We start from the raw sequence: 15,431 nt of genomic DNA on the forward strand, positions 1-15,431 counted from the left end.
CGTGTAAGGTTTGAAGGGCCACCTTCCGCGGCAGGGCTTCGGTTCCCGCGGAGAAAGAGGCGCTCCGTGGCTTCAGCGTGTCCTGACTGAGAAAGCGATGTATCCACGGGGGAGATGAAATGATTTCACGTGCCCTCCTCTTCCTCCTTTGTGTCCCTGTGCAGGAGTCTGGACTCCCCTGCTGATTTTTCGGAGTTGATGTAATGGCTGGAGCTGGTTGGAGGCCCAGCGCACGGTCTGGGGGTTGCACCGCGCCTACGGTCTGACCCGCAGCCTCTGCCTCCGCTGCGAGCGCCGGGATGGGGAACAGCGGCTCTGCCGTGAAGGTCTGCACGGATCACCAAGGAGGCATCAACTGGCTGAGCCTGAGCCCGGACGGGCAGCGCCTGCTCACGGGTAGTGAGGATGGCACTGCTCGGCTCTGGAGCACTGCCGACAGCCAGTGCCATGGCCACTTCCAAGGTACCACAGCTTCTTTTCGCCTGGTTTTTTTGAGTGCAGTGCCTGTCCCGGGCCACACAGCACGCCCCGGTCTCGCTCAGTCCCTGCAGCCTGCCGGCGGCCAGAGTCATGCTCGCTTGGTTTGTGTGTTTTTGAGTCTTTGTTACAGTAATGTTAAGCAGAAGCTTTTTCAAGCCAGAACAGGTTAACAGTGCTACTGGACGCATGGATCCTTTTATCTCAGGGGGTGGAACGTAGCAGACTTATGTCTCTCTCTGGACGCCCTCTGTTTTACACCCTGGTGAAATATTGACATTTTGGCATTGTCTCTCTTTCTCTCTTTTTTTTTTTTCTTTTAATCATCTTATTTTTCAGATAATCTTCATTTAGAACCTCTTGACCCAGGAGTCTGGAAAGAAACCTTACTAAATAGGCTATTTTTTCCCCCCACGTTTGACACACTGAAATGGGCTTTTTAATTTTAAATTGATTTTGCATTTTATACAGTATTATCCTTAGACTAGCATCTCAGGAATTAAAAAGTAAGAAAAACTGTAAAAAGTGTGGTCAGGCAGCAGTCAGATGTGGACTAGAGGTGTTTATATTCTCACTCACTCATGCTCTTTTCTCTTAATACAGAAAAAAAAAGCTCTTAAATTTGGAATTTCTAATCTTTTTTTCCTTCTGAAGAAGAGATCACATTGCTGTGATTATGTTGTTTATTTGCTTGGTTGTTTTTAACTATGGCATATTGTCTTTTCCCCCCACATCCTGCCATGGTTCTAGCTCCTGGAAAACTCGCTGCATTTGCTTGAGGCTTAGAAATCCCTTTAAATCACTAATTAGCTTTTAACTCGAAAGAGAAATGTATTGGATAATACTGGAATCTGGCCTATGTACTGCTGGTGTTTGGGGTGGACTCTGAGGAAGGGTGGCTAAATGATTTGTGAACTGGCAATCGAATCAGGTAATTGTATGTGCTTTCTATTTCTGCACGCACATGGTTGTGTAAATTTGTATCTATAATTACTGATAAGCCTGTATCTCTAACGCGGTTGGAAGCTTCCAGCACAGCATAACCAACAGACTTCTGTGGTGGCTGCTTTTGCCCAGACCAGCACCAGCCCTTGTCTGCCACAGGGGCTTTTGGCATCCTTAGTGTGGCTCAAGTATTATTGATGGTTAAAATCTGATGGGCAGACTTTGGTGCAGTAACAAAGATGCTGTTTTGGTCTTCTCCGAGCAGGGTTGTGTGATGCTTTGAGAAAAAGCCCAGTGGTTGAAATCCGGCCTGTTTAAGCTGTTTTGCAAAAAGTTTTCACAAAAATGTGAGGATGGGTGTAGTTCTGCTTATAGCCCTGGTGATCTGTTTAGTTTTTGGCATCTCATGAATTCGCTTAAGAGGAAACAAGACATGTGTTTGTAACGTGGGTTCTGGTTTGCTTTTGAACTACAACGAGGCTTTTGAACTACAGGAGCTGTAGTAAAATCGGCTTTTTGCAGGCAGTGAAACAAAGTATTTTACTGGGCAGTCTGCTCTCCCTCATTTTTTTACCATCTTTTTATTCTACATGATTCTGTTTTTCTAATATCTTTGCCTGTCCATCTGTCTCTCTTTAATCATATTTGTCCTTCTTGGATTTTTTCTTTTCTCCTTAAAGAACAGTGTTATTTAAATGACAGCAGGTCCCAACCAGCTTCAGCCAAAGTCTGGGGCTCTCTTGTGATAGTTATTTCAGAGGAAACAGCTCTGATCTTGAAAGCTGACAGTCTGCTCTTACAGCAGTGCACGATAATAGTGTACCAGCAGTTAGATAGGTGACAACTATTTCACACAGAGATCTTGGACAGAGCTGGGACTTGAATCCTAGGGAGATTTTTAAAATGTGGTGCATTTCATGGTACAATAGAAAAATGACATATCTTGCAACAACAAAAGCTTAAGATTAAAAGCTTTAGATTCCTCTTCACTAGCATTACTCTGTTTTTCAGCATGAAATTTTTAGAGTAGCAGTTGTGTCTGTTTTTATTGTAACTCTAGAATCCCAACATGCTCTGAATGCTGTATAAATAATTGTGCTCTTATTCTTTCTTTCTGTGTCATTTCCTTAAAGGTACACTGATATTTTCAAAATTGTTGGTTTTATTCATGTTGTTAGTCATAATGGGGGAAGTATTGGCTGACTTTTTACGAGATGTGTTTTTGTTTGCATTTCATTCTGCTTGGACAATGAAACTGAACTTGCTGGTAAGTCTCATGTCGCTTCCTTTTTTCATGGTTTCGTGCTTTGATTTAGGGCTGTTTGTGTACTGACAATCAATGGGCTGGGTCGAAATGCAGCCTTTTTTCCCTGACTTCAGAAGATGGAAGCAAAAGCACTTCTTTATTAAAAAAGAAGCCAATTTTTTACTGGTTTTAAGCTTCATTGGTCTGAGGGTTTTTTTATACTGCTATTAATTTAGCTCATTTTTTGTGTGTAGTACTGTCTGATCTACCTGATGGGTGGAACCGTGCTGTTTTAGTCTTTCACTTAATACTTTTATCAATGAAACAGGGTTTTCTGCTGATAATTAAAAGTGTTGTGTTTTACACAATTCGTTAAACGTGAAGAATGTGGTAGCGCATTTAAAACGAGACCTGCAGTCCTATTGGTTGCATTTTTCTTTGAGTTAAGGCACAGATCTCGCCTAGTCTGTCTGCTGACAGTCACAGTGACTGAGTTTATGTCCTTTGGTATTCCTAGGACATGAAAGTTACATCACCTTTTGCCACTTAGAGAACGAGGCTGCCTTCACGTGCAGTGCAGATCATACCATTCGGAAGTGGGATGTGATGACAGGTCAGTGCCTGGCCATTTACCGAGGACACACATCAATCGTTAACAGGTTGGTGCCGTGGCGTTGTTCCCTTGTGTTCCTGTAACCTGTTACGCTTATATTGGCATTTTACTGCAATTCTCCATTACTACACTAATAAAACGGGTTGTGCAAACCTTTGAGTTCATGCTACACGTGTTCTGTGCTGTAATGATGAATTTTCCTAGCAAGAGTGCTGACACATCCGTTAGACAGCAGATAGGAGAGAAATGAAAGGCACACAGCGGGGGAATTTAATCCAGGGCTAGGAATGGAATTCCAGAAGAAATTATTAAATTGATAACAGATGCTTCTGATAAACAGATTCAAAAACATCACGTCAAGCCTTTGTGTCATAAGAGGGATAAAGTCAGGGCCTTTTCTGGAATTACTATTCCCATTTGTGCAAATGAAGTTTCATATTAAACTGATTACGCATGACTAATTGGCCTGGCAATTTTAAAGAGCCTCTTGATGGTTGGACTGGATTTAATTAATGACAAGTAGAGCAGTCAAAGAGTGATACCTTTTTTTTACATTTCTTTTTTGGTAGGCGGGTGGGATTTTTGTTCCTTACTAAACTCAAAACACATCCGATGCGTAGCTAGATTCTGTAAATAGTTAGGAAGGCCGGCGCTGTCTGTGTTCTGGCACTGGCCCGATTTTCGCTTGAATCAGCAAATGCAAAATGTGTTCCCTATTCATAGGGCTTTGTTGCCAGTTTGAAAAGTTCCAGAGGACCAAACTCAGCTGTCAAAGACGACAGGTTATGATGTTCCCTATCTCTGGTTTGGAAATACAAACTATAGAGGTTTTTCTGTTGTTGTATGTTTGCGCAGCTACAACTCATTATTTTGGAGGCCCAGAACGTTGAATTCTTGAGCTGTACTCTGATTTGATCTTAAGTTACTTAATAAATAGGGTGCTCTTGCTCTACCTTTTTTTTGAGATCCTGGGCTCAGTGAAATTAAGGTACCTATTATTTTCCTGCACTCTCTCTATTTAACGATGGAAAGATGATTATCTTTGCACGCTGCAGTTACAGTTCACATTCCTGGAATCTACATTTTTTGTGTGTTATTTTAATTCCAAGCTGTCTTTATAAGTCAGTTTATAAATAATGATTTATAAAGAAATACTAATAAATAATTGTCAAGAATGAGTTCTCTTTTAGAAAAGAAAACCAAACAAACAACAAACTCTTTCCTAGTATGTGGAACTTATGAAAAATACATACGATTGCTGCTAGCAAAGATTTTAGAAAAACACAAATGCCCAATGTTACAATGGTGTCGTGTTAAAATGTACCTGAATAAGGGGTCTCAGTTTTAAAAGTAGAAACAGGGAAGTCTTTGTGTGACCAAAAATGTTCATTAATAATGTGTATTAAACAGTGACACTGAATTATAGTTATAGACACTGTGTTTATGCTACTGTTTCTAACTTCAGGGTGCTTGGCACTGAAATTGTGACGAAGATTGGTTATGTGGAAAGGACGATACTGCTCATATATGCCAACTTTACTTTTTGCAGGATCCTGGTAGCCAAAGACTATCTCTTTAGTGGCTCCTATGACAGGACGGCCCGCTGTTGGAGCGTGGATAAGGAGAAACAAATCCAGGAATTCCGGGGCCATCGGAACTGTGTCCTGACTCTAGCTCACTATTCCTCCAGGGATGTTCTTGAAGAAGAGGAGGAGGAAGAGGAGGAGGAGGAGAAAGTGAGCAGGGACCTCCTGGTGACAGGTAGCACAGACTGCACTGTTAAGGTCTGGTGGGTGTCCAGTGGGCGCTGTTACCAGACTCTGCTGGGACACACTGGGGCTGTCTTATGCCTTATACTTGACGCACCAAACAGGGAGCTGTTTTCTGGCAGCACGGATTACACCATTCGAACGTGGAATATTGTCACTGGTGAGCAATTGAAAGTGTTCAAAGAGCATCAAGGATCAGTAATTTGCCTAGAGGTAAGAACCAGAGGCTTCTTCAAGAGCCGTTCGAAGGGAGATCATGTGCTAACTCATGTGGTTCTCAGTTGTCTTTTCAGTCGTAAAGAAGCTCGTCCGAGACAGGTTCTAAATGGTGAGCTTAAACATTCATGTAATAACAAAATAGCAGTGCTCCATGGTCTTGAGACAAATCCCCTTTCTCTAAAACTCTTTCTGATACCCTCTTGGTTTCTAGTGGCTGTCCTTTCTTCTAGGTCTGACTTCTAGCTCAGTATCTATTTTACAAACTCCTAGGTCTTGAAACTATTGAGTAGGTTTGCTGGGAGGAGTGTTCATCTCAGTAGGATTGTGTACGCAGGATCACCAGGCTTTGAAGAAAAATAACCTGAGCAAGTAAACAGGCACAGGGTCAGATAACTACAAAAGGAGAGGGGAGGAAATTCAGAGTAAATCAGATAACTTAAAAAAAAAAACCACCCCAAAACCCAACCCAAAATTGTGGACAAAAGATAACAGGAAAACATAAAGCTGAAAGAAATCCTGCTTTAAAAACCACACATACATAATTTGAGGAAAGAAAGGGAGAAAGAGATGGCCAAGACAAGAAAACGGGCAAGGAAAATGGAAAAGTAGCACACGGGGGAGAGAAATCAGGAAATGACGAAGGAGAAAGGAAAAAAATTTAACGTGACCTGAAAAACTATACTCTTGTTTTTCTGTTTGCAGTGTTTTTGTGGTGAATGCTGCCAGGTTTGTTAACGTTGCAGAGGAGAGAAGGAGGTCAGGCAGATGAAGGAAAAGGGGAATTATCGCACTGGCACTTGTCCTGTACACTCCATTATCCACCAGAAAATGCTAATGGTATATTAAAAGAAGGTGTATGATGGTCTGGAACCTAGTTTCAGGTTGTCAAACCTTAAATGTTTATAGAAGTATGTATGTGTCTGAGGTTAATGACAGTAGTTGTTTCTTACCACTCTCCTTGTTTGTGTTTGTCCATAAGGGCTTTTCCTTTACAGAGGCTGCAGTATGTATTTTTAATTGCTGTTTAATTAGTGATGCCTTTTGTCTCTAAAGAGGGTGGCCACCCACCGTTGGCACAAGTAGGCTAAAAACCTGGTAGCTCTGAAGGAATTATCTTTTTCTTCAGTTTTAGAAGAGGGAAAAAAACCCACAAAATCACCTTGCCCTGGAGTAATGTTTGTCTTGCTTGGGTAAATTCTCAGTGTTAAAGGTTGTTTTTGAGATACCGTGGTAATGTCTTTTGAGGATGCACAAGTAAATCTGTTGGTGTTCTTAGCGTCACGCTATGTTTTGCTGTTTAATTGTAACCCTTCTCCAAGGCACAGATTGGCAACAACAGAGCTTGCTTTAATTTAATTGGGTTCTTGCTAAAATTGTTATACACAAAACTGGCTCGACCTTCTCCCAGAAGCCTGGGAAATTTGATTACGCTCTTTGAATGCTCCAGAATGAGCGGTGCTGCTCCCCTTGTAAGCACAGAGTTAAACAATGGTTTTAAACAAACAGAACTTCTTGTAGGGGAGGGGAAAAGCAAAACCAATACATCTATTTGGAAAACCTGAACAATTCAAAATACACAAGGCTACTGCTGACAAGACTGTGTTGGCAACAGTCCTGGCCAAATCTTCTTCTAGCTGTGAGTAACGGGTAGCCCCTCACTTTTCTCATCACCAGCTGATGTCTGAGGCTTGAAGAGTCCGGCCGAGGTACGTACTGCCTCCAGAGAGCTCCCCGCAGCTTCTGGGCCTCTAAAACTGATCCCAGCCTAAGCAGTCACCATACTGCTGCTGAATAGCTTTAGACTGTCGATCTTTCCCAATTCCTCCCTCTTCCTCACTGGGTTCAAGACTAGCCCTTCTGTTCCACTTGGCTACCTCTCAGCACAGCCCACATGGTATTTTTGTTCTTTTAGAAAGGGGTCAATCACCAGAATCCGTGCAAAGATGTTACAGCAGAAGGGAAACTTCCTGAATAGAGGTGTTTGTTTTTTTTTGTTTGTTTGTTTTCTTCTCAAAAAAGGTCCTGGAGCCTTTTTTGCCTAGGGCTGCTCAGTGAAAGTGTTGCAGTCTGTGGCAGTGAGTTGGGATAGTATTTTTCAAACTGTGGGTCAGGAAGGACTTGGAGGTAGTTGTGAGTTGCTCACAGGAGCCAACAAACAGTTTTAATTGTTGACAATAGTTCATCTTCTTCAGGGCAGAAGTGAGCTGCTAATTACATCAGATTTTCGTTCCCCTGTCCTGGAAGAGCTGAGCTGGTACCAGCAGTTAAAGGTAGTTACCTATTCTCTGGGTGGCATAATGCTTTTTTGGAGAGAATAAAGAGAAAAAAACGAAGACTTATTTTCATTTTATTTATTCAAATAAAGATCCCTGAGGGAGGGTGACCTTTCAAAAAGTTTGAGAAATGCTCAGCGTGCTCTCTCATCCTGGACACAGATCAGGAAAAATGTGGATATTGAGACCATATTTTCCCCAACATTAAGAAGTATTGTTAACGGGAATGCCCCAGGATGTTCTGAACTGCTGCAAATGAGGTCTGGACTGTTCCACTCGTCTCCCATTACTTTCCAGTAAATACCAATAGTGTTCCTGTAGCAGTGAATGGGAATTCCTGGAGCTTCTTGAAGGAGCATTTCTGGGTAGCTATCCCACGCATAAAGATAAAGCACACCCATGTTTTCTTCCTTGCCTCCTGCAGTGCTGGCGTGTGAGAAGCAGAGGGGTGATGCCATGGGCATGTTTGGATTTCAAATGTTCCTCAGTTGCTCTAAGATCCTTCAGGTGGTGTTGCCAGCTAGCATACGCTGGAGGAACCTGAAAGCAGCTCTAATCTAGCGTGGCAGAACAGAAAGTGTTGGTGAGCTTTTAGCTTTCCCTTTTCCCCTGTCCTGGGTGGTCCCAAGCAGTGGAGTGAAGAGAGTGGGTATTCCCCAGGGCTTTCCTCCTGTCCCGGGGTCAGTCTGTTGAAGGTGATTTACCAGTTGAACTGACTGCATGTGGTTCTACTGTCAAAGCTGTTCTGCTGCAGGTTCCAGCTTACTGTAATGCTGCTCTTCTCTTCCTTCCAGTATCTAAATTAGATGGACAGGGGTTTTGCCAGGAGACATTCTGTCTGCAGTGGGAGCTGTGTGCGTGCTGGGTGCTTTGGCAGCCCTCACTGCTTTGTCTCCTCGTCAGGTAAGGGAACTAGCCGTGGAGCAGCCAGAGCTCTTCACTCCAGTTCTCCTGCAGTGCACTGATAGCTTGGCAGGCAAGGGACAGCAGCTGTTCTGAGTGCTCCCCCTTCATCTGAGAGCCAGTGATGAGATTTTATAGGAAGCGATGGGAAAAAGCAAGGGTGGGCTGAGTGTAATCACACCGCTCGTGCTAGTTCTTCCACTTAAAAATTTGAGGCCTGGCTAAAGACCAGTGTTTACAATTAATAATCAAACATGCATTTTCATTATTGTGGATGCCTGCAATAGGTGAATAACCGTGACTCTAAATATTTACTTGCGAATATTTTTCTGAGTCCTCCCAAGGAGCTTTGTGAACTGTTCTCGAGGATTGCCTTGTCCTTTGCTGATTGTTCTGCCTCTGAGTATTTATCAAAATTGTGCTACCAAAAGCTGGCAGAGAGAATGATCCAGCTTGGAATTTTGCTTGGATCCTATAGCAAACATTCTTGCAAGAAAACTCCTTTCTTGCAAAAGGAGTTTTAAATGAACATGAGAGGGCAAGGACTTGCTTCTGGTTTTCCTACAAAAGAAAAAGATCCTTTATTTGGACCATTCCCTTTGGTTGCCTTTTAAAACCGACAAGAAGGAAAGAATGCTTTGAACAAAGCCGTTGCTTGAACTCCGGTTATACGCTTAACTGTTGTGATCATGGGGACAGCATTTTTTTGGTGTCACACCAATTAAATTGAGTGCCTGTATTTTTTGTAATTTTTATTTGTATTTGTTGCATAATTCATCGGAGGATGAAGATGTGAATTAGAGGAATATGAATGCGTACACCACCTGTAGAAAAGAAACGTGTTTCTAGGGCCGTTACTTTGCACTGCAGTAAAAAAGTTGAAAAATGTTCTCCAACAGCCAGACCAGAGAGCTCATTCTAGATGGATTCTCAGGAAAAAAACCCAATTTCTTGCCCGCAGGGAGTTCATTAGCTTGTTAAAATGAATGTGGTTTGAATAGGATCCTGAAAGTCTAACTCGGCTGAAGGCTTACATAGCTGTAACTTGAGACTGGTCCAAGCTGGTGATTTTTAGCTTAGAAGTGGCTGTGAACAGAAGACGCAGCTGGCAGATGGTCGGAATACTGACCCCCATGTGAAGAATAAGCTGGTAATGGGATATGTGGTTGCTGGTGTGAACTCATCAGGAAGTTCCTGGGAGCCAGTCTGAGTGCGGTGACCTTCAGAAAGAGGATGTGTCCACATCTGTTTGGAGAGACAATTACCTCTCCTTGGGTGAGCGAGAACTTCTTTCTTATGGCAACAGCTAATGGGGAGAGCGAAGTCCATTCCTGTAAGGTTTAAATACCTGCTAAACAGCTTCTGCAGACATTTTTGGCATTCATACAGGTAGAAATTGTATTAAGCTGCTGCACATAGTCACGTTAGCCAAGCTTGTGGAGCACTAGGCTTGTGGAGCTGTTATTCAAACCGTGGTGTGTCTGGGGGCTACAACCAAGGTCAGGGTTGGATACAACTGGCGTTTTTTAATAGTGAAGCCTGTTAACTACTTCAGTGTTTACAGCCCGTGTTTTGCTACTACTCTTACTTTGCTACTCACAAGCAAGTCTGACTGAACTTTTTCGTGGATGTACATCTCCAGTACTTTGGTGTGAGAATTGAGACAAATTTGCTCCTTTCATGTGTCTCGGTGTTTCAAGTCCCTCAGAGTAATGAGAAGAATTAACACGCCAGCATTACAGATATCAATGCAGTGATTTTTTTTTTTTTTTTTTTGCTGTCTGTCTGAGGCTTTAGAACTGGACATCTGACTGTGATCAGGTTTTTAGTTCTTCTGAAGCTACTTGGGTTTGAAATGGCCTCTCAGCTTGTTAGTATCTGAGCTGCAAATCTGTTCTGTGTTGTCTGCTCTGCTACAGGTGTCCTCACCTTGCTGTGCTTTTCCTCGTCAGGACCTTCCTTGGGCAGTTTGTCAAAGTGAACAAAGCTAGCCAAGAAAAATACAGCTTTTGAAATACCACCAGCGCTTCTCCAGGCAGTTGCAGATTAGAATATGTAACTGTTTCTACTGATCGTTTCTATACCAAGAGTTGACAGACTTAGATGTATCTGTAAAAATCTGAGTGAAATTTTATGTGTTTCCTTCTAAATCATAAGAAAATTAGCTTCTTTAATAAGAATAGGACTTAGGGAATTGGGTAAAGGTTTGGAGACTTTGGTCTAGAAAAGCCCAGAAGTTATGGACCTGGGGACCCAGTCCACTACTATTTGCTGGAAATGACTGGGCCTGGATGCCCATACACAAAAGTGGGTGCCAGTCTTGGCAGTGGGGCAGCTTAGCTGCAGCACGATCTCACATTTTGGTGAAGAAGTCCATGTGCTTCGTCCAGCTCCTGAGAGGGGCCAGATCTGCTGAGCCTAAGGTGTCAGCAACATACTGCTTTGCCCAGTAGCCTCACAGATTTGGTGGATCTGGGTGAAATGGCCTCTGCAGGCTGAGGAGATTTGAACCCATTTGGAGAGTCCTGTAGCTGCTGGATAGGAGAAGCCAAGCTGGTGTAAGGAGGTTAGGAAGAGTTCTAGGGAGAGAGACAGCAGAAGGTGACTGAACTAGGAGTCAGTGCTTTGAGGACCTGTCTGGAAGCGGGTGGGGGAAACCATGTTGCTGTCCCTCTTTCTAGGGCTTTTTAGATAGTTGTCGATGCAGTCGTGACTTCAGGAAAAGGCTTACAGGAGCCAAGGACCTGTGCTGCTGGCTGACCCTAGGACCTCCACTGCTTCCACAGCAAAGGTTGCTTGTCCCCAGCCAGCATGAGGGCTTTGCAGAGCGTGTCCAGCTTTGGCGAGTTACGGAGCCAAGGCTGCCGTGCCTGCGTCATTGGGGCATAGCCACCCCCTGGGGGTGCAAACTCTGGAAGAAAGCTCTGGAGCAAAAATACCAATATGTCCTGGGTCAGATTGGATTGGTGCCTCCATCTTGCTCTCCTCAGACAGAATCCACCTGGTTTTCATATGCTCTCCTGACCAGTTTCAGAGATACTGTGCGCGGTTTCTTGCCACGACTTTCCTGAAGCATGTAATGCTTCCTGAACGTTGTAGAAGGGGACGGTTGCAGCCTGGATCAGCCTCCCAAGCGAGGGCTGCAGGCTGGATTTGGGCAGTCAAAAGTCAGGGTGCTATCAATTTCAAGCCCTTTTTTTGGATGGTTTTCAGTGACACGTGGTTCCCCATCTATAAAATAGGGAAGATTTTTATTTTATATTAAACAGAGTGTGAGTCCTGCTTGTGAGATGCTTTGGCAGAGGGGAACAGTATGGGATGATTTATAACTATTTTGATTAAATACAGATATCTGAAGTGGGGTAGCTTATGCTGGAGTTGTGAACTAGACCTACCTTTCGTCAAGTGACGAATTCATACAGATGGCTACAAGCTGGGAAGGTTGTCCTTGTCGGGGGGGAAAATAGCAAGTTTTAAGGTGTGTTCTGTTTCAGACATCTGCTTCAGGATGAGAGGGATTGTGCCTTAGACTGCAGTGACTAAGGGCACTATCTGAGCTGTAGTTATCTGCATCAGTTTAGGTGAGATGAAGCCTGCGTCATGCCACTAAAGGCAGGTCTGATTGGTAGCTTCTACCTGAGCTGATGGCTCTTGATGGCTTTCTCCACTAATAGCTATTTCGTGCTCTGTGTTTTAAAAATACCGTAGAAACGAGAGGCTGTGTGACAGTCGGAGCCTGTGCTGGGTTTTGCTGTTGGCTGTGCTGCAGGCTTAGTCTGTGGCACCCAGTAGATGGTTTAACCTGTTAGTATTTCTGTATCCATGGAAGGGTGAGAATCCTTTGCTACTGTGCTCAACGTCTTTAACTGGTGAGGGGGAGGAAGGTGCACAAAAGTACATCATGGGTAGCACAGAGGCTTTGAATTTGATGCAGATGGTTGGTGTGCTGGCCATCTTGCCAGCTTTCTGACTCTGGGTATTAGAAGGTTTATGGCTCTTACAGCCCTGGTGCTATAAATTACCTGAGTAAGCCCAGTCATTTAATGCACTTTTGTATCTAGCAAATTAGCAAATCTAGGCAAGTCACAGCTTTTTTGGTTTCCCTTCAGCATTTATACACCCACTTAAATGTAGAAATGAAGCAGCGCAAGCTGGTGTGCCATTAATGCAGAGTGGCATTTACCTGCAGGACGTTACGCCTTAGTGTTTTCCCTTGCTCGGTGGGTGGGTTGATGCTGCTAGCAAGATGTTTGAAAAAGAAACGGAATGACTTGGCCAAGAGGAACGCAGCAGGATCTCAACTCAAAACATCCTCTTCCATTTAGCAGGTGCAGTGTGACAGTGGTCTTCATGCCCATTCAGGCTGAGCCTGGAAATTAGAAGTCAGGTTACCTTCCTCTGGCTCACTGTAGAGCTCTCAGTTTTCCTAAGTGCTGTTGGTCATTCCTTCCCTTCCCTAAACCAGCTTAAATTAAGCTGGTAATAGGATGTGACATTTCAGAGTACTGCTGTTTTTTCAGGAGCTTCTGAAGCACATACCACTCTTACATTTAGTAACGAAGACTGTCCCGTGGGCCACGTTCTGCTGGTAGGAAGTGTGGCACACTGTGCTGCTCCAGCTGGGCTGGTGGGAGCTGCATCCAGTGATCATCTTGGTCTGCCTGCACGCATGGGTTATCACAGTCCCATTGCTGCAGTGCTTTGTATCTTAAAATATGGGGGTGTAGCTGGGAGAGCATGAAAAACGTTTCAGCCTTACAGAAACAGAGTGTTTAGAGTGGGGGTTGAAGGCTTATAGTAATCTGAGGTGGCAGAAGAACCAGACCCTTAAAAGTGTCCTAAGAGCCAGACTGGTGTCAAGCTCATTTGTCATTTGTTCTGCAGTTGATTTCCTGGAGATAGATAGCTGAGAAGTGTCAGGGGTTGGAGCTGTGCTGGTCAGCTGAACCTTCTGATCCGTGTCTGAAGGGCAAACAAGGTGACAAGGTGCCATTACTCCTTACACAGATTCTGTGTCAGGGTTCTCCTTCCTGTCTCTCCATCCTTTTGACACAGAGATTGCTCCAAGTCCATGAAACCGTCCTTGAACTACAGCCCCTGGATTGCTGTGAGAGCGTGTGATGACGGGCTGCCTTCACTACACTGCCTTCAGCTGGGCCAGTCCCCTGCTGTTCGATGGACAGGGAATGCAGGATCTCTCTTTGTGCGGTGTGGAGTTTCCCTGCTGAGCTGCCAGGCTTTGGGCGTGGGTTACTGTGTACTAGCTGGTTTTATAGTCTCGCACAGGTCAGTTATTTTCTCTCTGTCTCAGTTTCCCAACTGAAGTCCTTCCTTTTGTCATTCTCTGTCGTGTCTGTGTGAATGAAACCCAACCCCCCTGCTAACGAGTTTGCACAACACGCAGGATGACAAGAGTGATGAGGCACCATTCTTCTTTGGGACTTACAGGCAGAGATGCTCTGAACACACAGCAGAAGAGAATCCAATTGAAGAGGTTTAAAAATCTAGTGATTATATAACACAGTCTAAAAAGACTTGTGAAAATGCAGATACAGCAGTTTCAAGGAAGAGACTGTGTGCAGAGTAATCGTGTTAAACCCTGGCTTGTCTTGTGTAGGATTTTATTTTTAATTTACTTTTTTTGTTACTCGAAATTGTTCTAAAGTTTTTGTTGTGATTAAAACTTGCAATGAGTTCTGGTCAAATATGGTTTGCAGAAACTACACCGCAGGGGTTTTTCGAGGCTGTGTTAATGTAGCTGATTATGGCAGGAGCGCTCGGGTTCTTCAGCTTGCTGAAATCCCGCCTGCTCGCACCAGCAGGTGAGCCACGGTTTTTATCTTCTGAAAGGTGGGAGCTGATTTTAAGGCCCAGAAGTCAATGGGAGATGTGCTTGTGAAGAGTGCAAGGTTGGTGTTGCTCGCCATCCCTTTGTTTCAAGGTGTAGCTGTTGCTCTTTGTAAGAGGCTGTCGAGTTGGAGACTGTGACTTGGGATGAGTCACTTCAATGCTTGTTCTTGTGGATGTGCCTGAGAGACTATTGCTGATGTTTTTTTCTCTTCCCTTCAGCTAGTGAATCGGCACTTGTATTCAGGAAGCGCGGACAGGACAGTGAAGTGCTGGTTAGTAGACACTGGGGAGCGAATCCAAACGTACAAGGCGCACAAACACAGCGTTAGCACTTTGAAATACCACGCCGGGATCTGTAAGTTGACTTTCCTGTGTTCAGCAACCCCCGGTCTCCTTGTCGATGTTTGTCTTTGATCAAAGATTCTAACAGAGGATACTGTCATCCTGAAGGCTTGTGAAATTGTCACTTGTTTCAGCTCCAGCATGTTTATGTTCGGTATCAAACTTTGCTGCACTACTCCACGTGGGAAGCTTAGATCTCCCTTCCATTTTCCACCTCCCTCTTCCAGCAAATGAAGAGGCAGTTGCTTTATTTCTGTTTCCAAGGGAAGTGGCTAAATCCTGAGCTGTCTGTGGGTTGTTTGTACAGCCGTGGTTTAACCTCGCTAGACTGATGTCTGTCAGTCTGCTTCTGCTGTGTACTCGGGGACAGAAGTGCTGCTGCTGGATATGCACTGTGCCTGCCTGTACCTTGTAGGTACTGTGTAATGGACTGTCCTAAAACAGAATCACAGCTCAGATGCTCACGGCTTCTTTCTAACAGTTGGGCTTCCTGTTCAGACTCTGGCCATCTCCTAGAGCCATTTTTTACATGTTCTTTTCCCTTTATCTGTCCTCTTTCATGTATTTGTTCCCCAGACAATCTGCAGCAGCCAAGCATTGCTTGCTTACTACTGCTCGGGACTCAGTTCCCCTGCTTGCAGTGCTCCCGTTAATAGGTATCTGTACGCAGTGTCTGTGCTGACAGAATGGTATTTTCCGACCATGAAACCTCCCTCTTCAAACCCCTCCCTTGGCTGGCTTTCCTTCTGCATGTCATCAATCCATTTCTGGTTTGGGGTTGTGAGATTGCGCCT

At 44.2% G+C, this 15,431-nt stretch overlaps 1 protein-coding gene across 1 annotated transcript; it reads left to right on the top strand.

Annotated features, from left to right (window-relative positions):
• Window positions 1–299: 299 nt before the first annotated feature.
• Window positions 300–14,650, top strand: WDR86 (WD repeat domain 86; the record flags this gene model as incomplete). Its single annotated transcript, XM_010140004.1, has 4 exons — window positions 300–462; window positions 3,186–3,327; window positions 4,831–5,263; window positions 14,515–14,650. Coding segments are annotated over exons 1-4 (874 nt in total), but the record flags the coding sequence as incomplete, so codon positions are not given.
• Between the last annotated feature and the right edge of the window lie 781 nt (window positions 14,651–15,431).

The sequence above is a fragment of the Buceros rhinoceros genome, unplaced genomic scaffold, assembly GCF_000710305.1.
Source record: "Buceros rhinoceros silvestris isolate BGI_N320 unplaced genomic scaffold, ASM71030v1 scaffold42467, whole genome shotgun sequence".
NCBI lineage: Eukaryota > Metazoa > Chordata > Aves > Bucerotiformes > Bucerotidae > Buceros > Buceros rhinoceros.